The sequence below is a fragment of the Saccostrea cucullata genome, unplaced genomic scaffold, assembly GCF_032062105.1.
Source record: "Saccostrea cucullata isolate Sc308-1 unplaced genomic scaffold, CSIRO_AGI_Scuc_v1 ctg342, whole genome shotgun sequence".
NCBI lineage: Eukaryota > Metazoa > Mollusca > Bivalvia > Ostreida > Ostreidae > Saccostrea > Saccostrea cuccullata.
In genome coordinates, this window is record NW_026936636.1 from 414,731 (window position 1) to 439,909 (window position 25,179).

A 25,179-nucleotide genomic window follows, 5' to 3' on the forward strand; every position below is an offset into this window, starting at 1 on the left:
TCAAGTACACTGTAATGCCAGACGATACGTTCCTCAGATATCTGTTTTTATAGTTTCGTAATGTACAACAAATGTGTAAATTCATCCTATGATTTTTAAACGGGTTTCTAAATGTTGTAAAAAAAAAATTAAAATGCTATAATATTTTTCAATTTGATATTGGCAATTCAAGTTATTTCCAAAAGGATTATGTGGGAAACATCATCATCTGATATCTTGCACAAATTCCTGGTAAGGTACCTCATTTTTTTGTTAGTAAAAAGTAGCAATACTTCAGTGATAAAATCTCAGAAAAAAATGTTATATTTATATTAAGGTACGTGTCGTCTGTTCTTGGGTTTGAAATAAAAAGTTTTTCAAAATAAGTTTACTTTTTTTTCTCTTACCATCTCAAATCAAATTTGTACATTTAAAGAATTTATTTGTTTTTTCCTTTCTATTGCTACGATGTATACAATGTATGTAGTAAACCATATGTATTTACGTTTTTTTATTTTGGCAATTTTACGAAATGTTATATTAGGAGAGGACGAACTTGTGTCCGATCCCTTTGACTTTGTCAATAAAATATGTTTCAATTCAATTCAAATAAGAATGAATAAAATACTCTGATGATGTTATCCATAAGATAATATAATTATCTATTCTTTAAAATTTTGTGAGATTCAGGATGCAAAATAATTACTGACTTCTGTTTCTGTTTCAGTTTGTACACAACAGTTTCAGTTTCAGTCTAAAATATATTTCGGGATCGAAGTCCAATTGGCGCGCATGTTCCCGGTGCGCATGCGTAATATGTCCTTTTGCATGAACTCCTGAAAACATGGCGACTCCGGCCAAAGTGAGCAAGCCAGAGGGGAAAAACAATCATGATAACGCAGACGAACAAGCTGGTGAGTGAACAGTGATAATGAGAGTTATGTTATTGTGTATTGAATGTGCAAAGGTAGCAATTTACCCAACTATTTGCTTAAAAAAATTGTCATACGATAGTACATCATTCCGATTGTGAGCCATGTGCGACTTCTCTTTTGTTGAATTGAGTTGAGTCACTTGCCTGAGTTTCTGGGCATTAGTATGTTGTATAAGATTGAAACAACGTGTGTAAATTCATTTGCTGTTATAGTTGATCAAATTTTAGACAAATATTCAGGAGGAGATGCGTTGTATAGGGAGCTACGCTATCTTTGGCTCCAAAATTTCATGTTATTGTGTGACGTCATATTTATCCACTTCCGGTTTTAACCGGCTTGCTTCTATATTTTCCACAAGTCGCTCTTGATTTGGCTGCAGGTAGCTTGATGAAGCCGAATACAAACATATAATAATGATAATTTAGCTGAGTTTTATTCATTAGGCTGTTCAAAGGTTTAAGTCACATTAAAGTTCAAAATGAAGAAAAAAATAAACAAACAAAAATTTTAAACAATTGTGAATTTATTCAAATTAACCTATTCATACATTAAAAACATATAATAATGAGTTTTTGATATGACACCTGAGATTAATTTCCCTGGCAGAGTTTTTCCTTAGTATGTAAATCAGTCTGAGTCTTTTTGTTAGCAAACAATGTAGTCTAGTACTGAAGGAAAGTGGCTTTTAATTAGGCCTCAGTTGTCCTTTGGATTCATATTGCCACATGTCCATGGTATCCTGGAGGCAAATGCTTCTTGTGAATAGTTGATCAATATCTACAATTAAAATTATTGATGACAATATTTAAAAAGTTGAAATACAAATTGAATTATGTTTACTTATTACTACTAGCAGTTTGAAAGATATTTGCTGTTAGATTATATTAAATACCTTGAATTCATTTTGGAATTTAAAAACCACTGATTCACCTAAAATGAAATTATCCCCAAAAAAAGCTATTTGTTTAATATTTGGAAATCAAATATCTTACTCATTACTGTTCCTTTAATTTTTTACAAAAATATTTTAATGTGAAACTATTTAAGAAGAATTAATTAAATGATGCTTCTCACTGTATATTCGGAATATTGGTTTTTGACACACTTTGCACTTAATAAAAAGTTTTGCGATTCTCTCCAAATTACAATCAAAAGTTCAGCCAACATTTGACAGTCACTGTCAAAGTCTGTACATGTGATTTGAAGACTGACCAAAAAATCAACAAACTAGACTTCGTCATTAACTTCAATCATAAAAATCGTCTAGTTTTTACTTACATCCATGGTTCCAAACTGTTTAATTCTCTAGTTTTCTTTTAATAAAACACCAAGTGCCTTTACTGCAGTTTCAAAGCACATTTTCTGTTTTCCGAATTGTTTGTTTTTTTCAAAGACGAATTTCTCCAAAACCTACGCGCGCGGGTGACGTTAAACATAGAATTAATTTTAAACAGCCTTACAAAACGATAGCATTCAAAAGTGATTAAGTTGTAGTTACCTATTACCACAGTTTAAAGAATCTATCCATCATTTTGCAGTTAAAAACCACTGATTCACCTGAAAATAAGTTTTTAATATTTGGCATCCTTTATTGAATTTAATGGTTGGATTTATATGATTTGTATGTTCAGTTCCTTTTTTGAAAAGTAGACAATACTATCTAAAAGAGATTACGTAATGACCAAATGACCACTCATGATTTATACTCTAACGATTTGATAGGAGACACTTTGTTATATTTATAATATAAAAAAGATCAGATAATGCACTTTGAGAACTCAAAAATTGAACTGCTTTTCATGTTTCTTTTTGTTTTAATTGGGAAATAAATCTTTCCACAGACAAAGAGCAACAGGAGGCCATTGAGCAGATAGATGAAGTTCAGAATGAAATAGACAGACTGAATGAACAGGCCAGTGAAGAAATTCTCAAAGTTGAACAAAAGTACAATAAGCTACGACAACCTTACTACTCCAAAAGATCAGATCTTATAGCAAAAATACCCAACTTCTGGGTAACATCTGTATCCTTGAAAAATAATGCAAGATTCCACATGCTTTTGAATGTATAACTGTTATTTTCATTCATTCTTTGACATTTGATACAACAGGGCATGTTTTATGTTATCACAGGAAGATTTTATCCCCCTTGCATGTAGAATAATTGAAATTAGGGTGAATTTAAAGAATAATTGAAATTAGGGTGAATTCAAGGAAGACAGCATTACTGTAAACCAACTATTATTTGCGTCAACATTTATTCGTGATTCGTCAGTTTGAAATCAATCTGCAATGATTAATTTTCGCGACTGAGGATACATTCTCAACAAATACAAAGCAAAATAAATGGTTCATGGTGATTATTATCTATGAGTTAGAGTAGGTCGCAAAACTTCAAAATGTTTCTCGCACGCAAATAAAAGTGGATTATTTGCTGTTATAATAGGCAGAAAATAAGTCTATATACAATGGTGCAACATTCTTGTGTCTAGGTTATTTTACGTTTAGGTGATTACTCTATTTGTTCAAGTTATATTTAACTTCATTTATTGCAATTTATGAAAGACTTTTGATTTTACATCTTTTGAAATTGACTGACCTTAACTAATACAATAGTTTGTAAACCATCCACAAATATCTGCATTATTAAATGAAGAGGATGAAGAAGCCTTACAGTTTCTTACAAAAGTCGAAGTTCAGGAGTTTGAGGATATAAAATCTGGATACAAAATAAACTTTGTGAGTATATTTGCTGGAATGTATTGGGTGATTACAGGGCAGAGTTTCCGAAAACCAAATATTTCTATCAGTCATTCAGACTGATGACTAAATGCGTTCTACCAGTCCAAAGCATATTCTATCAGTCCGAATAAATTTTAGAATACTATTACAATTTACAGGGTATATTTTAAATGGCATTGAATATGTATAAATTTTCATCAGGGCTCACCAATTTAACACTGATTGTGATACCAGGGTTATGCAACTATACAGGCTCCTGGCAGCAATAAAGTTACTAGCCCCAAGTAAATGTTGGGGGAAAGAAACAAGAAATTATGAAAAAAAAAAAATTTTGAAAAAGAAAATGTCTTGTGGTTACTAGAATTCTTTTTAAAATTACAATTAAATACTCACTTGTAAATTTGAATCATATATAAATAGCAGTTATGATAGAAATTCAAAATAAAAGTAAATTTAAATTATCTTTACGTTTCCTCAGTGGACATTGCTCTTCATGACCTATATACTGCATGTCTTTACCATTAACAGAGGGATGGAGGAAATTCGGATTAGGAAAAAAACAGTCATTTTTGGAAGTAAATAAGTCAAGTAGAATTGCAAAATTGATAAGATTATGGACATTTACAAAGAATACGAGCTTGCTGCATTGAAAATTTTCATTTATGAAGACTTCGCAGTAGATCAGAGTGCAATAAATTAATCAGGACAAGCCCTCACCACAATCGGTCGCACGGACGGGTACTATAGCCAATTTCATCGGACATTTCGATTTTCTATCGGTTTTGCGGGTAGGACCAATATTTTCAGAAACTCTGCAGGGTACTTTTTCAAAAGCTAATTCATCATTTTGGGACTAAAAGATACAAGGCATCTTTTTTGTCAAATGAGATTTGAAAATTCACCAACAGAATTTTAACTATGGAATCCGAATTTATTAAAAATTTTAAAATCAAGTCTAATTTCACTTCTAAGAGACCCCATACCATCAAAAATAAACAGTTTACTAAAAAGACATGCTTACAAGTTACATACAGTAATGCAATTCATATGATGCAAATGAATATTCTTGAAGATGAAAGATTGGTTGTTTAAAAGAAAAACAAGATTCAATATTTGTACTCCCTTTCTCTTTCAGTATTTTGATAGTAACCAATACTTTGAGAATGATGTTATATCAAAAGAATTTCACCTGAATGAAACAGGAGAACCATCATCAAAATCAACACCCATCAAATGGAAAAGTGGAAAGGTAGGTTTTGTAATTATCAAGGCTATTGACTCGAATTTGTTTAGAGTACAAATTTAAAACTGACAAAATACAAATGACAATATTTACTCTGTTTTACTTAAAAGTGAAAATCATCATATGCCAAAATGATCTCAGAATTGTTGGTAATTATAAACTATTTGTTAATATGAAATGTGGTCATTCTATCAGCATTGATATATATGCTTGAATTGTTACTGTATGAAAGTATTAGTTCACAAACCTGAAGGGGATTTTTTAACATGTTTGCATGGATCTTGTTCAACTGAAAATAATGTTAAACGTGTACAATTTAAGTTTATTGATTATTAGGACCTCACAAAGAAATCAAGTACCCCAAGTAAAGGAGGGAGAAAGAGAAATGTAGAGGAACAAGAATCCTTCTTCTGTTGGTTCACAGATCACGGGGACGCTGGGGCTGACGAGTTAGGGGAAGTCATTAAAGACGATATCTGGCCAAACCCACTGCAGTACTATTTGGTAAGTCTTTGGTCTTTTAGAAATCCATCAAAATTTTTATGACAGAGTAACTTGAGAGCTATTTTTTTATGCCACACATGAGAAATCTACATTTAAAGCAGAGTCACTAAAAATGCTGGTCGATCATTTATGACGGGGCTGTTTGGGGAAGTTTTTGATTTATAGTTCTTTGTTTTATATTTTTAGGCATCAGAAATAGAGGAGGATGGAGGGGGTAAGTGTGTAGGGACACTGGGTGTTTGTTTAAAGTATTTACTTTAATGTGGAAAGCCCATTTGCTATGTTAATTTAAGTACAATTTTGAAATACTTAAGTACTTGCTATTCAATTTAGTTCAATTCATTTATTGACAGCACCATCACACATTGGTATATAGTCATGAATACAACAATTAACATACATAAAATAGAATACAACAATTAACATACATAAAATAGAATACAACAATTAACATACATAAAATAGAATACAACAATTAACATACATAAAATAAAATATCAAAGAAAAAATATCAGGTTTATTGAAGGTTTTCCTTCTTAATATCAAAGCACTTTTTGAAAAAGTTACAGTTCTATACTCCTCTAGCAGTTTTAATACCTGCAGGGTTGATAATGTCAATAATAGGGTTTTCCTTCATGTAACATTGAGCATTAAATATATCGCAACATTGTAATCTACATTGATCATAAAATTTACACAATTGACATACACGGTTTTTCTCTAGGAATAGGTGGCCTTGAGTATCTCTCCATTTCAAAATGTAGTGTATAAGCATTAATTCTTAGTTTTGTTAGGATTGTTCTTTCAGATTTCTTCTTTGGTAATTATAGATAGTTTTGTAATTTATATTCATTTAAATCAATTATATTAATACTATAAAAAGTTGATTTCCCAGAATTTGGTTTAGAAAAGTTCTTTAATTCTTCACTGATTTTGTTTCTATGATGTTCCTCTAATTTATATTTTAAAGTTTTATGTGATATGTCCCATGAAGATAAAGACAATTTCTGTTGTAGAGTATAAAGTTTTCTTTGCCAATATATTCTAGACCCTAGTGTTTTAGCTTCTTTAAATGCAGACACCATGAAATGAATCAGAAATAAACTACCTGATCAGTTCATTCATTAAGAAACGTGTTGGGGAGTCTGTTTTTAATTTCCGTATCATTTACTTTAGATGATATGGATGAGGAGGGCATGATGGATGAAGAAGATGAGGAAGATTATGAGGGTGAAGAAGAGGTAAGTGTGAAAACAGTAATACATTGTAGATGAAAGCATATTGCAGTTCAAAGGAATATTTGATACTTTGAAATACAGTGCATTGATGTTTTCACTTTTTAAATATGAAATAGAATGGTCTTATAAGTCTTGTAATACAAAACAAGTTCAGTCATTTAAGAAAATGTCACTGTATATGATGTTTGTGCTTTGTTTACAGGAAGGTGAAGGAGATGAGGATGGTGAAGATGAGGGAGATGATGGGGAAGATGAAGGGTGAACTGCCATGGAAACCATAATTCATTGTTATCATTCTTTTTTTACCATGAGACAGTTAACATTTCATCCACACAGATTCTCATGACTTTTCATTGTGCATTGTTAAAGTAGATAATAGATGTCTTGGGTGTGTCATAACATTACAAGCCTGTTTGTTTACGGTGCAAAGTCTTTATTGATACAAATGTTTTAAGTTCTTTAAGGAATTTCTGTGTTGTGAATTCTACTATTGAAGACTTTTTAATTAAGGGAACATGAAATTTAAAGAGTAACAATAATTTTGTGTAATTTTTAAACAAGAAAATTTGAAATGAGAAATTTAATATTAAATAATATTTAAGACTTTGTTTGGGCCGTTCTTTGAATTTTCTGAATTGAAAGTTGATTGTGTTACTGTGTATGTCTCAGTTATTCCCACTTGGAACATTTTTCCATTGTGCTGGATATTGACCAAGGCATGTCAGGATCAAACATTTTGTGCTATCACAAGTCATGACTTTTTCTGTTCAGATATCAGGAACTTGCAAAATAAAATTTGCATGTATTTTTATTCTGAGTTTATCTCAACTGTCATGGAAAGGAGTATAAGTAATTTCAGGTGGTACTACTACATGTAATATGTATATTTTTATGTGTGTGATGCAGAAAAAAAAGATCTTAAGTATTGAGAAGTTAAAAAAACAATAGAAACTACAAATAAGCAAGCAGTAAAGTAGGACCATGCAAAGTTATATTTTTATGTGTGTTTTTTGCAGAAATATGATGAAAAGATTGCCCCAAAAACATGATGAGGTAGCTTTTTACCTTGTACAAAACCTAAAAAAATGATGATGGAGGTGATTTGTTGTTTTTATTTTATTGATTTAGCCAAAGCCTTGGAAGAGATGAGGGAGGGCCTGAGAACCAAGAAATTAATTTTTTATGGCCTAGAGATGAAACATTTTGAAAAGTGTAAAATATTTTATAGGATAAACTTTTGGAAATCAAAAGTGGAAAATGGGAGCATTTTAAATCAATTTTATCCCCATGATCAAATTGAAATATTTAATTTTTTCTTTGGGATTGTTCTGGACAACTAAGCTGATGGATAGATTCAGAAAAAGGTGAAAATTTATACCTTTGAATTTATTTCATCACATTGGAAGAATTGGATATTCACGTTATGAAAATATCCCAAACTTGTTAACTCGTCTCTTACCCCTCCCAATCACGACCGAAGTCTTGTCCAGCGGAAGATGTTTTTAATCTGATTACTCTAAACTGGTAATTAGAGAAAACATTTTTTACTTGTAAACAGGTATATACATGTAATATTAAGCTGATGTCTTAACACATCTATTTGCAACAAAATTGCAATGGCAAAATGCACAAAGAATGCTGATCAGAGGTAGAAACCTTTTGAGATGGAGTTTTATTTAAAGTAGAGCACCCCCTCGCAAGAGCTTAATTATAAATCAAGACCTTTTTTGACAACAATCGTGATGTAAATTATGTAACCTGCTTCGCACAAGGACAAATTAACACACACAAATGCATTACTACTGGGTATATCCCCTTCAACTCTGTTGTAAGGGGAGAATAAGTTGTAGACACAAGGTAACGATGCTTCTAGACCTGTTAGTAGAACCAGACATACAGAGGCATCAGCATGGGTGACTTGGGGAAGTGTCCTTTGGCTTTCAGAATAAAAGGTTAATATCTAAAGACAGGTGAACAAGGAGCTGTGCAACTCTTGACATACTAATTTTTTAACAGAGCGATTTGTGGTGACCAGTTGAAAAAGTCAAGAATCCAGGATGAAAAGGTAACATGGCTATAAAATCATGTAATCTAATTCTAAAGATTACTATTGTATTTATTGCACAATTTATATTCATTTGGTTTTCAACATGTTTGCAATTGGACAAAATCCCAAAATAATCGGCAAAAAAATACCCCAAACATTGAAGAGAGAAAGCTTATTTTGGGGTTTTGAGATTTATTCCTATTGTAAACATGTTAAATAAATAGACAATATTTTTAAAAAGTAATGATTGGGGGGGGGAGCACCAAAAATGTAAAATTAAATACATGTACAATGAATCTAATTACCAGTACTGCTTTTTGTATGTTTTGGACAATCGTCTAGGTCTGACATAGACACTGACTCACTGGATAAATACAATAGAAAAGTTTTTAAAATATGCGAAAGTACCAATAATATGTTTTCCCGGAAACTTTACGAGCTTGGTTTGAACATAACAAAAAAATGGCAGACGATGAAGTTGATGAAGTTGATGAATTAAGCAAGCTCTTCCAATTAGCAACAAATTTTGTTCGTTCATCTACTAGTAATTTTAATCAAGACCAATTACTCTACTTATATGCACGATTTAAGCAGGTAAACACTCGAGAGTTTAAATTTTTTCATTATTGTAGTTATGCATTGCATCTCGAATTTCCTCAAATCGACGTCAACGTGTACTTAACTTGTGGCAAATGTTAAATAGTCCAATTTATTTGTTTCATTTCTTAAAGCAGGGTGATATTAGAGTCTCGATATTAAATATATACAGCGCCACGAAATTTTGCATCTATAGTACAGTATCTAAACAGCCTTTGAAATTGTTAAACATCTAAAATAGCATTGATAAATCTGCAATTTAAATTATTATATAAGCAAAAAGCATTTCATTAAATGTAGATCTAACATGGTAACCAGAGTGTGGTTGCCAAATGTTAAAAAATCGTGCGCTGGATTAAAAAATAAATTGATATTTCTTTTAGGCTTTTTAAAAAATACACCTATGTAAACTGTAACACCTTTTATATGACAACAGATGGTTTTATTGAATATTGGGTTAGTATCAAGTACATATATAGTCATGACATTTTACAACAGTTTGATCTGTAGCGGACAGTAGATAAGTAAGTTACATAAATACTGCCTCACTAGTGAGCTCACTTTTCAAGTGATACAGTAGGGTATCCCTTATTTCAAGCAAGTATAATATTAGCAACAGCAAGCCTGTATAATCTTTGGATTGGTGACCGCTCAATGCTACAAAATTGGTGGCAAGCGTGTGATAACTCTGGTGTTTGACGACCTGCTTCAGGAAGTCTTAGAGCTAGGACTAGGACTTGGTTCCATTTACAGATTTAAAGTATCTGTGAACAGCAGGGATTGCCTTAATTGAAGAGGTTCTAGGTCTGCTTCAGGAAGCTCTAGGGCTAGGACTTTGTGTTCATGTACTGGCTTGGTGTCCAGGTGGCGACATTGGTTGCTGTAATTGAATAGGCCCAGACACTCAAAGAGGATTCATGCCAAGCTTCTCTGGGTGGTAGAAGTGTCATGGACATTATCCAGCGAATTTTCCCATAAAAATGATGCAAACCCTTGGTTATTCTGCTATTCCCCCTCAACCCTCTTGTAGGAGAAGGCGCCAAACTCCTTTCTTCTCTTTAAAAATATTGCAAACTTTTTCAATTCCTAGGGACAACCCTGGTGTATAGGTAATTAATGATGCATAGCTAATGAGCTAGATTTACTAGTGATGGAAAAGAGTCTCCCTTTATTTCACTTTTCAGGCAAGTTAAGTAACTACAAGTCTGTATAACTCTTGGATAGGTGACAACTACATCTTTCAGATCTACATACTGAACTACAGGCACCAGTTGATGTAGAATGTTCTAAATTGTTAAGTAAATTTTGATGTATATCAGAACTTTAATGATATAATTCGGTATATGTCTATTTGTTTTTTATTTAATATAGCATTAATCTACAGTTTAGTACCTGCAGATATGTAGCTTGTTGATTTGAAGAATTTAGGATGGACAACCAGAAAGCTACATGCAGTGCCCTGAAATGAAAAAGAAAATTATAATTTGAGCAAAAAAGCACACTTTTCTGCAAATTATTTCGAATTCCAAATTGAAACACACTCTTCACTAACTATTATACAAAAGTTTGAAAGAAAATATTCATAAATGACAATTTACATGTTTCAGAAGTGCTGTGTATTTCAAGGTTTCCAGAAGATTTAGTTCAATATTTTTTTCTTTTTTTAAATAGGCAAATGAAGGACCCTGCAATTCTCCTAAACCAGGGATGTTTGATTTCCAAGGGAAGAAAAAATGGTATTGTAAAGCCAAAAGAATTTTTTGTCTTACTTCATTTCTTGCTTTACTTGCTTGGCAAAATGCTTCTGACCAAAGTATGGCATCTTTTCTGTTGTGCCATCATAAAGATTAATAAGTATTAAAGCAGTAGATAAAGTTGGAGAATGTTTAACTTTATTCTCTACTTTGCATATGTTATATGCATATGGTTAGATAATGCATTACTCTTACATGTAGTACATGTACAGTGTATCTGAACTTGAGAATAAATGGCTTTTTTAAAACCATATATATTAAACAAGTATTTGTGTATTCCAGGGAGGCATGGAAAAGCTTGGGAAACAAAAATAAAGAAGAAGCAAAGAGGGAATACATATCAAAAGTTAAGACAGTGGTACCAGGATGGGATTTGGTAGGTTTGTTATGCAGCACTATATTTGTATAGAAGTGGGGTGAAGCAAACAAAGCACAATTAATGTCTAAAACATCCATTTTGTTCATACTGCAATATTGATGGATTGTCATCATTTATTATTAGTTGTTTGACAATTATAATTGTCTTATCAGGATCAAACTAAATGGGAACATTTCCATTTGTGTGTTAACCTGATTTTGGCTCTGAAAAGACTACAAGTATTAGAGTTTGTGTCTATTAAAATTGTGCCATTTATTAAAAATTATAATTTTTAAACTACAAAATTGCAAAAGTAAGCAATGAACATTGAATTATTTGAATATTGTGTGTTTGCATTGTTTAATGCATTTATGAATTAATTAATATTATTATACCTCATTATAAATATTCTAAACAACGCGTTATCTGATTGGTTCTAAGTTATCACGTGATCGGGCCCTAAAACTTCATATTTCCTGGCCGTCGGCATGCTTTTCATCATATTCCACCTCTTCAGAACACCTAGTGTATTTTCCCACAATATAGTTCTCGTTCATTGAACGAAAACTTCGAAGTAACGTCACAATAGCCTGGTTTACGTACAAAACTGATGACAATGTGTTGAACGAAGGGTTTTATATAACTTTACGTAAAAAATGAAAGTGACTTTGAGAGCGGTGCCGAAGTTGAAAGTTTATGTTTATTTCAAAGGTTTTAATTATTTGTATAATGTGTGTTTGCATTTGGAAACATGAAGAATGCATTCCCCCTCGGGCAAAGCCCTCGGGGAATATGATTTATAAAATATTTCCCTCACTATCATGCAATAAATGTATAATATACTCTGTTTGAATACAACAGGCAGATAAGAAACAGCAGGGTGATGGATGGGTAGCTGTCAGCACAATGTCCAATACAGAATCTGTGATAAAAGATGAGAACAAAACAGCTTTTGATTGGTGCAAGGAGGGTGACACTGCTCATCTTCTTCAGTATCTGAAGAAGTCTAAAACTGATGTTAATAATCAAGATGAAAATGTAAGCTAAACACAGATATGTTCCCTTTGTATAAGTGTAATTATATGCGATTGTTTCCTTCAACATCTTTGGTTTTTGACAGGGAATGACCCTTCTGCACTGGACATGTGATAGAGGAAATCTGGATATGTTGAATGCACTTCTTGGGCTTGATGCTGATCCAAATATACAGGTTTATGATGCATTTATTAGTTTAACTTCTTTGATGTCAGCAAATATATATTTTTTAAGGAAGCTCTAAACATAAATAGAATCTGCTTTTTGGACTTGGAGAAAAATGTATCATATAAAGGTGTGCATAATAAGACTTTTTCTTTCATTTATAACATAGGATACCTGCCATGTTTCCACAGGAAAAATGTTCAAAGACAATGAACTGTTTGTGAGCAGAAATGACTGCTGTTTACTTACATTGGGAAAAGTATTGAAAATAATGAATTCAATGACTTATTCTCGGTCTTGTGTAATGCTAAAAATATCTTAATCTACTGTAGACCTACTATTTTCCAAGGGGTCATCATTCGCGGAATCTCTATTTATATAATAGTGTTGTGTTTTGCGTGCACTATGCCTAAATTGTAGTCAGGGTTTGACACATGGTGCACAAGCCAGAGGCGAGTGCACTATGTGTCAAACCCTGACTACTATTTAGGCATAGTGCCACGCAAAACACAACACTATTGTTATTATTATGCTGACTGTTGTTACTGTATAAAAACGGCAATATTTTCTCCATTCATAATGTTTCATCACCTGTTGCATTCGTCTACTCTATTATGACGTCACCTTGTGCAACATGTACATCACAATCTTTTTCTTTAATTTTGAACGTTCCATGCTTTAGGTATAATCTACATATAGTTTTCGAGAGTAGTATTTGAGTGAAGGAAGGGGGGTTGAAAGAAACTATTTTAGGCCATATAAAATTGAAATCTTGGTTCTCAGGCCCGCGCGCATCCGTTTTGAGGTAGCCGCATTACCGATTTTATTGTATTTTTGATAAAATAAAAAGTTGGTATTGCGGAGACCAATCCGGGAAAAAAAATTCCGACCTCATTTGTTTCGTAGTTTAGTATTCAAATATCACTTTCGGTAGCCATTTACAATGAGATTTTCGCTACTTCGTTTGAAAATATACATTCGAGGACGTTACCTACAATGTTTACACGCTTTTAAGCAATGGATAAAGCAGAAATTTTGACCAGAAATGGAAAGTATATCTGTGATTAAAAAAATTATCTTTATGTTAAAGAAAATTCCGAAATTAAAATAAAAAAAAAATACCTCCCTCATCTACTTTATTGCCAATAAAATGAAAAATAAAATGCCGCCCTCCCGCATCTGTTTTGGAGAAAATTGGCCTGAAAACCAGGGAATTAAATTTAGATAGCCTTAGAAGAATTATTTTGTTTATTTTTAATCTTAAGTGTAAAATATTTGAAACTAAGTTTATATCTATCACAGTAGAACACTATAGATAACAGCGTCTGTGGCGTAATCGGTAGCGCGTCGGACTGAGAAACTCGGGGTCATGAGTTTGCTCCCCAGTATGGGCGCTGTCGGATTTTCTTCAAAAGTGGACGCCGTGCACTATTTCGGCATAGTATGCTTATGCTATGTAATTCCTTAGAACACTATGTGAGAATAGTAGGATATAGGTTATATAGAGACGAACTGACAGGAAGCATAATAATTCCCTTTAGTGCGCGAGTAGAAATTTATGTGGGATTTCTTGAACTCTCACTATATTCCTTACACATATTTTGAGTATGATGGGACAAATTTCCGCGGAGAAATTGTGATCGCATACATAGCGTAAATTAATACCACACAGAAAAAAAGTACTTCTACAGTATTACAAATTGTGTAATTCTGTATTAAATAACTATTTTTCAAATCTTACTTCTAAGGGCAGATCACTCTAACTGCATAAATCTACCCTATAAAAAGAGCTCTTTAGTGTGCGGTGTTTAGAGCTTCCTTAAATACATTTTTTTGTAAAGTGGAAGTAGGAGTTATAATGCATTATTGAAAAGTTCTGCAAGATTTGTTTAATAAAACTGCATTTGTTTTGTTTTAAATAGGACAGTGATGGACAGAGTGCACTTCATTATGGCAAGTAGCATCAATGTGTTTTAATTATTGGGAATATTTTAAACATTTTTGCTGCACATAATTGAAATATATTCTGTTTTATGAATAGAGTAGTTTTATTTTTTTCATTTATAAAATAATCATCTTCTATAAAGTTTTGATATGTAATTTTGACTAATTTTTTCCATTTCATTTTCTATAGCAATTGTGCCAGCACTTATTTGTTATATAGAGTAAAAATTTGTTCCTTTTGGTTTTCAACAGCTGTTAGTTGTGAGCACCAGGAGATTGTGGAGAGACTGCTGAAGACTAAGGTCAGTCTGGAGTTACAGGACGGGGATGGCCTTACAGTGAAGGACATAGAGACCAACTCAAGGATCAAGCAACTGTTAAACAAATGTGGAACTTGATTATGTATGTGTGAGCAATTCTTGAATGTTAACCAGAATGTGGAGAGAGGTTTCTAGTATACTAGAGAATTTAAGCCTAAGAACTCTATTTATTACAGGTAAACTTCGGTATCTTGACATCGGATATGTCGACAACCTGGGATATGTCGACGTCCGTCCGCGGTCCCGGCATTATTTACTATATAAATGATCTGCAAAAACTCTGATATGTCGACCTCGGTAATGTCGACTACCCCGCTTATCTCGACGTATTTCACAGTCCCAAGAGCAAAATTTACCTGGTATATGTCGACATCAGGGCAATTTTCTGCTCTACTTAACCTAATTGTTTGTCAGCCGGTCGCTCGTCACGCACTGACGACTCCGTGTATCTCGACGTCGTCAGAAATTCACACCTTTCACACCCATGATTTGCAATTGACTACATACTGATCTGTAGAAATGTGTTTCTAGAGGAATCCCAAGCCCCCTCGGCGTCCCTAATATGTTAATTGTTTAATATTCAGCTTGGGTAATATCATTGATAAATCTTGATTCTGCGTAAATGTACAAGCATTTATTTATGTCGAAATCTAACAAAACTTAAACATTTTATTTGAAAAAGTCACTGAATAACAATGAACAATATACACATTGAATTCAATTAAACTTAATAATTGTAAGAATGCATTCAACAGGAATCAATCAAAACAACGACATGCACGACTATTGCATCAGCCGTAATATGGATGCATATGTAACATCATGAAGTTTGTTAAATGCGCAATTCCAATTAAATTTTGGCTTGAAAATAAAATGAAAATTAATGATGAATTATTATAAAATAAAAAAGAAGTGAAATGAAATAATTTTAAAAATATACATTAATTTTTTTCCATATCTTCGGAAGTCGACTTTGTACCGTTCCGGTGTGGAGTTTATAGAGCGCATATCGTAGACAGAGCTAGTGGCACGAGAGAATGCTGGATGGAAAACGGTTTTTATTAAAATGAGATTTCGATAAAAAAGAAAGCATTTCATAAATAACATTTGCGAATATATAACTTCTTAGATTCTCTAATAAATAAATATAGAGGGATACCTGAAACAAACGAGCTACAGTCTTATTGAAGACATGTAGGTAGTAACATGTCTGTTCAGTTTAGATCTATGGTTTTACTATGTAGTAAAATTAAGGACGTCGAAACTCTGATAAAAACATTTCATATCTCGACATTTTCCGACTGTCCCGTCGATGTCGAGATAACGAAGTTTACCTGTAATTTATCAGTATTGGAGGCATAAAATTTACCTATGGTATTTGCATGTAAGAAATCAAATTGAGAAATGAATGTTTAATTAAACAAATAATTTTTATTATGCCCCCCTTCGAAGAATGGAGGGTATATTGCTTTGCTGCTGTCAGTTGGTCGGTCGGTCCACCATCAGTTTCCGTCCATTTGTTTTGCAGAAGTTGCACTTGTTGAAATGAAATTTGGTATACATATTAAGCATAAGAATAGCTTGGTCAAGTTCTGTTTTGGGTACAATCAGGCCATTTTAGACATAGTTATTCCCAATGGACGTAGAAAAATTCCAATTATTGGGGGGGGGGATAAGTGTTTTACAAACATCTCATGTTTACTAAACAATTTGTTAACAAAATCATTCTTTGGTTAAAAAAAGAAGTGTTTAAGGCATGTTATGCTTTTGTCATAAAAATATAATTGTACTTTTAATAGATACCAGAATTTCACATCTTTTTTCAAATGAAAATTTATATTGTAAGATGACTGATGTATACTTTTAATGAAATGGTGAAAGAATCCTAGTATTAAGATACTTTGAATTTATCAATTTTGCCTGGTTTAGATTTTTCAGATGTACACTGTATTTTCCTGGATGTGTTCTTTTAGTTCTATTTGCATTGTAAATACTGCATTTGTTATTAAGTGTGTTTATATTGATGTTTTGTGGTATATCAGTTTATACCAAAGAAAATCTCATTTTAGTTGAGTTTTATTTATTTCTGTTTTTTTCCCCTGAATTTTTAGAATGTTTTTTTTCTTGTTTTTTTTTTTTCAATTTTATGTACTTTTGTTCTTGCAAGGTTTTAATGACATGTATCTGAAATAACCTTATTTCTTGTTTGAACTGTATACTTTCCTATGAATCCAATGTAAAGATTCCACCTTCAATTTAGGTCACACTTACAAATAAGTCATAATTATATTGACTGCATTTATGATGCAATAAAACCCAGTTGTAGCAGTCATAGAAAATTTTGGATTTCCTTTGTAAAATCTTGCCAAATTCTTACAAGTAACAACTTAGCAAATTAATAAACGTGTATTATAAATTTACAATACAAGTACATTGTATATGTTTACTTCTTAGTATCACTGAATATGCTTTGAATTGTGAGAGTCTATGTACCGAAAACCTATGCCTATGATATTTTCACATTTTAAGACTTAAAGTGTTATAAAATAGAATTCATTACCAGCATAATATGTTTTCAGTAAAATGTTTTATTACTTTAGTAAAATGTTTAATTACTTTAGTAAAATGTTTAATGATGATTTCATGATAATGATTAAACATTCAAATAGAACGAGTTACAGTGTATGTTAAAAGTTCATAATATTGCATTGGAAAGATATATGAAAATTTACATGCATGTCTTCACTGTTTCACTGTCAGACACAAAGTCATTTTTGCATTTACTTATATTAAACTTATTATTTTTTTTGCGATCAAAATAGTTTTACATGTAAGAAATTGTAATATATATTAAAATAAAGAAAAAAAATGTGACTCCCAAAGTAATTTTAATGGCATTGTAATGCAGGACACTTTTGCATTTAATTTGTCTGTGTTAAAAAGATGTTTTATAACTTTATATTATTTTTTTTGTCAATACCAGTGACTATAAAATATCTTTTTTTTCATTTATTGCTCATGTAATCTTGAAACTGTTAATATATATTAAAATAAAATTTGGAAAATATATCACATCTTTGAATATCTAGGTGAAGTTCTGTTTTTCAAGATTTTTGAGTCAAACTGTAATTCTTATAAAAATTTAATGCAGTTTCCTTTACATTTTACATGAAATTTGATTTTTATCACATGAATTTTGTCTCTGCCATTTTTAAAAGTTAAAGCCATTTTCAATATTAAAAGATGTGTTTTGATCTTAATATGCCATCATATGCTCTTTTCATTGGTACATCAAAATAGTGTCACATTTCATCTTTTGAAAATTCCTGAAATCTCCCTTTGCCAATATTGTCCTTGTAATTTTTTTTTTTAATTTTACTATATTTTGGCTTTTTTTAGTAAAAAGTGGTTTTTTGTCAATTTGTTTATTATGAATGAAGCAGGATAAAAAAAAAAGCTTTTCAATTACACTCACACTAGGAGTTAATTGTGTATTTGTTTATTATGAATGAAGCAAGATGATAAGATTTACAAAACTGGGTTAATTTCATCCATCAATTATCGACAAATTCACTGCATGAATATTTGCTTCAAATTACTCCGTTTGGACAGAGAATTAATTTGTGCTGCTACCTTGACATGATCAACAATGTTATGTATAACTGCAAGCCAACTTTATTTTGATATTATATGAACAACAAATGAAGATGTGAAAATAAAAGCTTTATTTAGAATAGAGTATAGACAATAGTGCTGCCCTGTGAAAATAGTCTCAATTAACTAAAATTACAATGATCAATGGTTATAGGAAAAATCTAAAGATAAATATTTTTTGGGATTTGATAGATTTTAACTAACAATTCATATTATTTCTAGAAGATTATATATATAATATTGTAAAAATTTAACACATGATGCATACATCATATAACTCATTAACTGAACAAAGTAAATAGTGTTCTGATTGCATTGTTGAAAATGGAGAGATGCATATATTTTGTCTTATCTTTAATAGGCAATCCAAGGCACGATACAAAAGAGTCTTAAACATTTATGTGCTGCACCCACTCCCTGTGAACATGGAAATGCATGCAAAATAGAAGTGGAATTATTTAATAAGAAAGCTACAATGTATATATATGAAAATTTTCTGTTGAAAATGAAACAATACTATATAATGGTTGGAAAAAAGTGTTTCTTTAAAATTCTGAAAGTTGAGCAAAACAGTTTACTTCATAAATATATAGTAATTACCAAATAAATACATTTCATTATCATTCGCACTTTTACCCCAATGACTGATCAAATACAATTGAAAATAATGTCACATGTACAGGCATTTAAAAAAAATGGTCAAAATTTTAAACATGCTGTGAATGGCACTTCACTAAATTAAGCACATTAGCAGGTCGCGGACCTAAAAGCACACTCGTAAATCAGCACTAGGTACTTACATGTACATGTATGCGTATTTATATTTTGGCAGTAATCATGAATTGCACATTTTGAACAACATACAAAACATATAGTATGTGAAATTCTATTCAGTGCTTTAAAAAGAGGACAAAATACATACTTGGCATTATGTAAACTTTCTAAAACTGTCACAAGAAAATGGTAACCTGCTTACATCACACTTAAAAGTTAAAAAAAGGTGTTTAAAATACATCAATGCAGCTTTTTTTGAATGTTATGATATGATTCATACAAGTACACTACAATAACTTGGAATACACTACAAATATTAAGATGTGAACTAACAATGACAAAAAAATACAACAACCACTCATAAAAGAGTTTTACAACAAGACCAATGGCCACTATAACTAGAATTTAAATACCAGAGTTCATTTGGTTCAGTTACTAGTAAGTCAAATATATGTGAAGAAATGAATGTCTGTTGAATAATAAGATGCATTATGGAGATTTGGAGTATACAGGCCAAAAGCAAATTGAAAATTAAATACAAATACCTCTTAGAAAATTTTCATTAAATGAAAAGCATGCAGTGAGAAGCTTTCTGTGAAATAACATTTTGATTTTGAGAAACATAATTCTTTAAGCTTTACAGAATCTACAGGCTAAATTTTAATTTTTTTTTTGGTCGGTTGTGTAGACTATTTAATCTTCTTTTGCATAGGAGAGTTCTCTCTTGAAGTTCTGTACCATGGTTTTTATCTCACACCCGACAAAGTCATTCACTGCAGCCAGAAGGACAATTAGCATTCCGTAGATATGCCACTGAGAGAATATGTCAGAGAACAGCTGACATAACAACATGGTCAGGAAAAACAATCCATTTGCCTGAAACAAAAAAAAAAAAACATGAGGAGTATTAATTAAATGACACAGTGACAATCAGAATAGATGACCACTTTTCAGGTTATCTGAAGAATGAAGATCAGATTCAAATCCCTGTTTGTACCACAGCTATTGTATTACAGGTGTTTTCAAAGCTCTCGTACAAATTCCAAGCTGTAAATTTAATAAATTTCTTCGTAGGTAGAATGGAATATAATGGCTCATATTCGTTTAAGACCTGAAAGTTTCTTTACCTATAACAATTATGATGATCAATACAATTCACTGACTTTCACGCACCTTTGAACTTGGTGACAATAATTGTCACCAAGTTCAAAGGTGCGTGAAAGTCAGTCAATACATTGGGTCTCGATAGCTCGGTTGTTAATGCGCTGGTACGGTACGCCTCAAGGGAGGCTCAAGGTTCGAGTCCCATTGAGGCTTATTTTTTCACCACCTGTGACCTACTTATGCAGCAAACACGTTTATTATAATGAACCTATTTAATTCAAGAGAAAAACAACTCACCAAGCCATGACCAAGAAGCAGCGATTTCTTGTCTTCCTCATTGTGGCTGTTGTTAGCTCTTCCAGATGATATTGCGAGAGCTATAAATCCAGCTCCCATGACTCGTGCCATGTATCTATGCAGATTGTCCAGGGAATTCAGTTTTGTCTTTAAAATCATTTAAAAAAATAATTATATTTTTCCCCTAATAACAGTTTATTGTGAGCATTAAAAGAATGTGTTACTTGAGCTCCAAAATATTACAACAGGAACACGACATTCAAAAAATTAATTTTCCGTTGAAATTATTTTTTCTCCAAAAAGATTGTTTTCTTTCTTTAAAATCTAAATTTCATACCTGGAATGTAGCAATAGTGTCAGGAAAGCAGTATGCAATGATCCCAGTCATGAAGAACATGATGAAGTCTATCCGGAGATGAAGGTGGGTTTTGGACGTTAGTTGTTCTGTACTTCCTCCCCAGTCATCCTCACACAAGGAGTAATAAAGAAAAGCCACAAAATACAGCCCAGTCATCAACACGGCAAGCTTCTCAACCTGAGGGGGAAAATGTACAGGTTTCTTGTTATTAAATGCTTCCAAAAATTGTGTTGGCATTGTCTCTATGATGTTTCGATTTTTTAGGTTGCATAGGATTCTTCTATTTATCTATCAAAGATGCTCTTAGAGAATTCAAGATGCTCTTATTTAATCTATTCTTATTGTACTCTTTTTAAATTTGTGTGTAATATAGTTGTTTTTTTTGGTCATCATCATTGTCATGTGAAAAAAGTTCAAATTAATTTTTAAACAATACTTACATACAGAGATAATTTTTCTTTCATGCTTTCATAATTTATCAGCCGTACAACATTGAGGAGGAAAAGTGCTCCCAGGAACTTGAAACAAGAAAGAAAGAATTTGACCTTTATCATTTGTATATCTTCTCTATTATGATATACCATATATACTCACCTACAAGTCGGTCCGCCTATAGCTCAGTTGTATTTCTTTTAGGTTATTTTGCAGGGATTTGCCATATTTTGACCCGCTTATAAGTCTGTACAACTTTTTAAACTTCAAATTAATGAAGAAATAGATAATGCCCTCTCGAGGTTAAAAAACAAAATATTTTAATACATGTACTATATAAATACTTGTAATCAATGTATACTCTTAGAATAAACCAGAAGTCTCTGTCGAGACTGTAGCTCTACTGGTATGTACTTATCAAAAACCATTGCACTATTTTATGTATCTTTGTGTAGTCTACTTGTGTGCCAACTTATTTTGAAATCAAACTAGAACTGTAGAAGGAGTAGCGTTTTAAAGGAATTTCACAGAAAATTCTATTTTTAGTAACCATGGCAACACCGTTCATCGAAATTAGAAACCGATGCACTATTCTATGTATCTTAGGGTAGTCTACTTGTGTGCCAAGTTATACTGAAATCAGACCAAAACTGTAGAAGGAATAGCGTTTTTAAAGAATTTCACAGAAAATTCTATTTTTAGTAACCATGGCAACATCCTTCATCGAAATTAGAAACCGATGCACTATTCTATGTATCTTAGTATAGTCTACTTGTGTGCCAAGTTATATTGAAATCAGACCAAAACTGTAGAAGAAGTAGCGTTTTTAAGGAATTTCACAGAAAATTCTATTTTTAGTAACCATGGCAACATCCTTCATCGAAATTAAAAACCGATGCACTATTCTATGTATCTTAGTGTAGTCTACTTGTGTGCCAAGTTATATTGAAATCAAACTAGAACTGTAGAAGGAGTAGCGTTTTTAAGGAATTTCACAGAAAATTCTATTTTTAGTAACCATGGCAACACCGTTCATCGAAATCAAAAACCGATGCACTATTCTATGTATCTTAGTGTAGTCTACTTGTGTGCCAAGTTATATTGAAATCAGACCAAAACTGTAGAAGGAGTAGCGTTTTAAAGGAATTTCACAGAAAATTCTATTTTTAGTAACCATGGCAACACCGTTCATCGAAATCAAAAACCGATGCACTATTCTATGTATCTTAGTGTAGTCTACTTGTGTGCCAAGTTATAATGAAATCAAACCAAAACTGTGGAAGAAGTAGCGTTTTAAAGGAATTTCACAGAAAATTCTATTTTTAGTAACCATGGCAACACCGTTCATCGAAATCAAAAACAGATGCACTATTCTATGTATCTTAGTGTAGTCTACTTGTGTGCCAAGTTATATTGAAATCAGACCAAAACTGTGGAAGGAGTAGCGTTTTAAAGGAATTTCACAAAAAATTCTATTTTTAGTAACCATGGCAACACCGTTCATCAAAATTAAAAACCCATGCACTATTCTATGTATCTTAGTGTAGTCTACTTGTGTGCCAAGTTAAATTGAAATCAGACTAAAATTGTAGGAGGAGTAGCGTTTTGAAAAATTGTTTACAGACAGACGGACAGACAGACGGACAGACAGACAGACAGACAGACAGACGGACGGACGCCGGACGCATTACTATCGCATAAGCTCTTCTGGTCTCTGACCAGTAGAGCTAAAAATTGACATATTAAATCCAGACCAAGTTCACCGATAACTGTTGAAAATATTTATAAAGAATATTGCATTTCGCTGTCCAGACAATTGGTCAAATACTAGTCTAACTCTTTTATGACTCGTCTGTAAGTCAGACATAGACTTTTGGACTAAAATTTAACTTCCATAAAACCGACTTATAGGCAAGTATATATGGTATTCAATTTAAAATTATTAATTAAAAGGTTTATTTCTCACATACATACCCCTGGTATTAGATAATGAATGATTTCATAATGTGAATGGTACCTACCAGAGTCCTTGACCAAAGCAAGCTGATTTCCATGGTTCGATCATTGTTTTTACGTGTCATAAAATGAGTAAATGCTAGAGCCATCAAGATTATCCCAATATCACGAATTTCCTGCAAGTGTAAGCCATCTGCATGTCCTTTTTGAAACTGACAATAAAAAAAGTGCAACCAATGATAATACAATATATGAACATCTTTGATGAAAAAGGATCAACATGCTCAAGTCGTACATGTTAATGCAGGTAGACAATATATAAATATTGCATGTAGTTGAGTGTAACATTGAAAATCACCCCAAGAAAACCATTGTCAACCGAGGCGCAGCCAAGGTTGACAATGGTTTTCTTGGTGTGAAAATTTTCAATGTTACACTCAACTACATGCAATATTTTTTTGTATTATACTGAATGTTTTATACAAATACATATTACAGTGAACCGTGTGCGCATAAATTCCGCGCAGTCGCTATTTTTTGGAATACCACCCCTCGTCAAGCAATGTTGACTGTTTCTACGCAGTATGCTTCATTATTCAGCAGGTAGTAGTGTTTTTTATCAAATGTTTCTCAACGAATCAGATTAAGGTAATTTACATAAAAGTATAATATTGTTTATTGTAAAAGTGTCCAGGGAATGTATGTAAACCGTTTCATCAATTGATAGTTATTACAATGGGCTTTAAATGAGGATCTTGTCTGAGCTGTGATTAACATAGAAAAAATTCAATTCCCTGGCACCCAAATGAATTTCAATATAAATTATCATGGGCAATTTAAACACTGTACATTAATTTATCAGTTTATGATGCTAATGAAATTTTATTAAAGTCAAGTAATTGGCACTTGTATATTGTGCTACTATTCTCTTTAGAGAAGTGGACATGCTTTCGCCTACATCCACAGGCAAAAGGCTGTCCACTTCTCTAATGAGAATAATTGTGCTACATGCATGATAATATGATAAAAATATCAAAGTTTCAAATAGCTGCTTACCCAGAAATTTATAGCTTCTGGATAGAGGAGTGCTCCAAATCCCTTGACAGCAAATATTAGCGAGGTGATTTCCATTAGAGTTTTCCTACCCCATGGGACAGTAACTGTAAACACAAGCAATGAAGCCGGCAGGATCAGCTGCATAGCAGTGTTATCTGGAATACTAAGCAATTCCTTTATGTTCTTTAAAACAAACGCCATGGTTTGATTTTGCACCGAGCTATGCAGCTACGCCGTATTGTTTACAAGAACGGAAATACCGCGCGTAAATGTGTGACCTATTTTCCCCAAACGCGTTGTTGAAATCGTCATCAATCATTGTGTGGAATGTGGGTAAAATGAGGACCGGGGAAAGAACTGGGTTAAGTAGGCCTAGCCGCAAAGTTTAGTAAGATATAAATATCCAAGGGAGAGCGGATCGGAGACTCTTGGCTAGCGAAGTGTTATTTGTGTACACACTTATTACGAAAGTTCTGCGAATTGTATTGTTTATTTTCTTTTTAAAAAGTATTTATTTCTTTTCATGAATACAAGAACACTCTTATTAGGTAATATCTTTTATATATAAATGTTTGGCTCTCTGTAAAATTGAATTTATAGTTTTATTTATTTATTTATTTATTTTTTTATTTATTTATTTATTTATTTATTTATTTATTTATTTTTATTTATTTATTTATTTTAATTT

The 25,179-nt window shown here is 32.1% G+C and overlaps 3 protein-coding genes across 3 annotated transcripts; 2 read left to right on the forward strand and 1 right to left on the reverse strand.

Annotated features, from left to right (window-relative positions):
- The first annotated feature begins 737 nt into the window (after positions 1 to 737).
- LOC134246019 (protein SET-like) lies at positions 738 to 7,451 on the forward strand. The gene is made up of 8 exons (XM_062728272.1): positions 738 to 893; positions 2,756 to 2,937; positions 3,530 to 3,652; positions 4,791 to 4,904; positions 5,235 to 5,402; positions 5,589 to 5,616; positions 6,579 to 6,643; positions 6,843 to 7,451. Exons 1-8 carry the CDS (start codon positions 824 to 826, stop codon positions 6,900 to 6,902), a joined length of 810 nt encoding a protein of 269 aa, XP_062584256.1. The 5' UTR covers positions 738 to 823; the 3' UTR covers positions 6,903 to 7,451.
- A 1,698-nt stretch (positions 7,452 to 9,149) lies between these two features.
- Positions 9,150 to 15,067, forward strand: LOC134246020 (acyl-CoA-binding domain-containing protein 6-like). Its single transcript, XM_062728273.1, has 7 exons — positions 9,150 to 9,281; positions 10,956 to 11,020; positions 11,321 to 11,414; positions 12,258 to 12,434; positions 12,517 to 12,606; positions 14,519 to 14,549; positions 14,793 to 15,067. Exons 1-7 carry the CDS (start codon positions 9,150 to 9,152, stop codon positions 14,936 to 14,938), a joined length of 735 nt encoding a protein of 244 aa, XP_062584257.1. The 3' UTR covers positions 14,939 to 15,067.
- A 3,786-nt stretch (positions 15,068 to 18,853) lies between these two features.
- LOC134246016 (uncharacterized) lies at positions 18,854 to 24,811 on the reverse strand. The gene is made up of 6 exons (XM_062728270.1): positions 24,492 to 24,811; positions 23,501 to 23,647; positions 21,488 to 21,565; positions 21,027 to 21,224; positions 20,690 to 20,836; positions 18,854 to 20,164 (listed from the first exon to the last, which is right to left on the reverse strand). The coding sequence occupies exons 1-6, from the start codon at positions 24,690 to 24,692 to the stop codon at positions 19,982 to 19,984; spliced, it is 954 nt and encodes a 317-aa protein (XP_062584254.1). The 5' UTR covers positions 24,693 to 24,811; the 3' UTR covers positions 18,854 to 19,981.
- Positions 24,812 to 25,179: the final 368 nt, after the last annotated feature.

Coding starts and splice junctions, on each gene's coding strand:
- LOC134246020 (XM_062728273.1), top strand. CDS start 9,150: ATGGCAGACGATGAAGTTGATGAAGTTGATGAATTAAGCAAGCTCTTC. Junction 11,021..11,320: donor TTCCAAGGGAAGAAAAAATG/GTATTGTAAAGC, acceptor TGTGTATTCCAG/GGAGGCATGGAAAAGCTTGG. Junction 11,415..12,257: donor TGGTACCAGGATGGGATTTG/GTAGGTTTGTTA, acceptor TGAATACAACAG/GCAGATAAGAAACAGCAGGG.
- LOC134246016 (XM_062728270.1), bottom strand. CDS start 24,692: ATGGCGTTTGTTTTAAAGAACATAAAGGAATTGCTTAGTATTCCAGAT. Junction 21,225..21,487: donor AAGAAAAATTATCTCTGTAT/GTAAGTATTGTT, acceptor TTTCCCCCTCAG/GTTGAGAAGCTTGCCGTGTT. Junction 20,165..20,689: donor TGCTTCTTGGTCATGGCTTG/GTGAGTTGTTTT, acceptor TTTTTGTTTCAG/GCAAATGGATTGTTTTTCCT.
- LOC134246019 (XM_062728272.1), top strand. CDS start 824: ATGGCGACTCCGGCCAAAGTGAGCAAGCCAGAGGGGAAAAACAATCAT. Junction 894..2,755: donor TAACGCAGACGAACAAGCTG/GTGAGTGAACAG, acceptor ATCTTTCCACAG/ACAAAGAGCAACAGGAGGCC. Junction 3,653..4,790: donor CTGGATACAAAATAAACTTT/GTGAGTATATTT, acceptor TTTCTCTTTCAG/TATTTTGATAGTAACCAATA.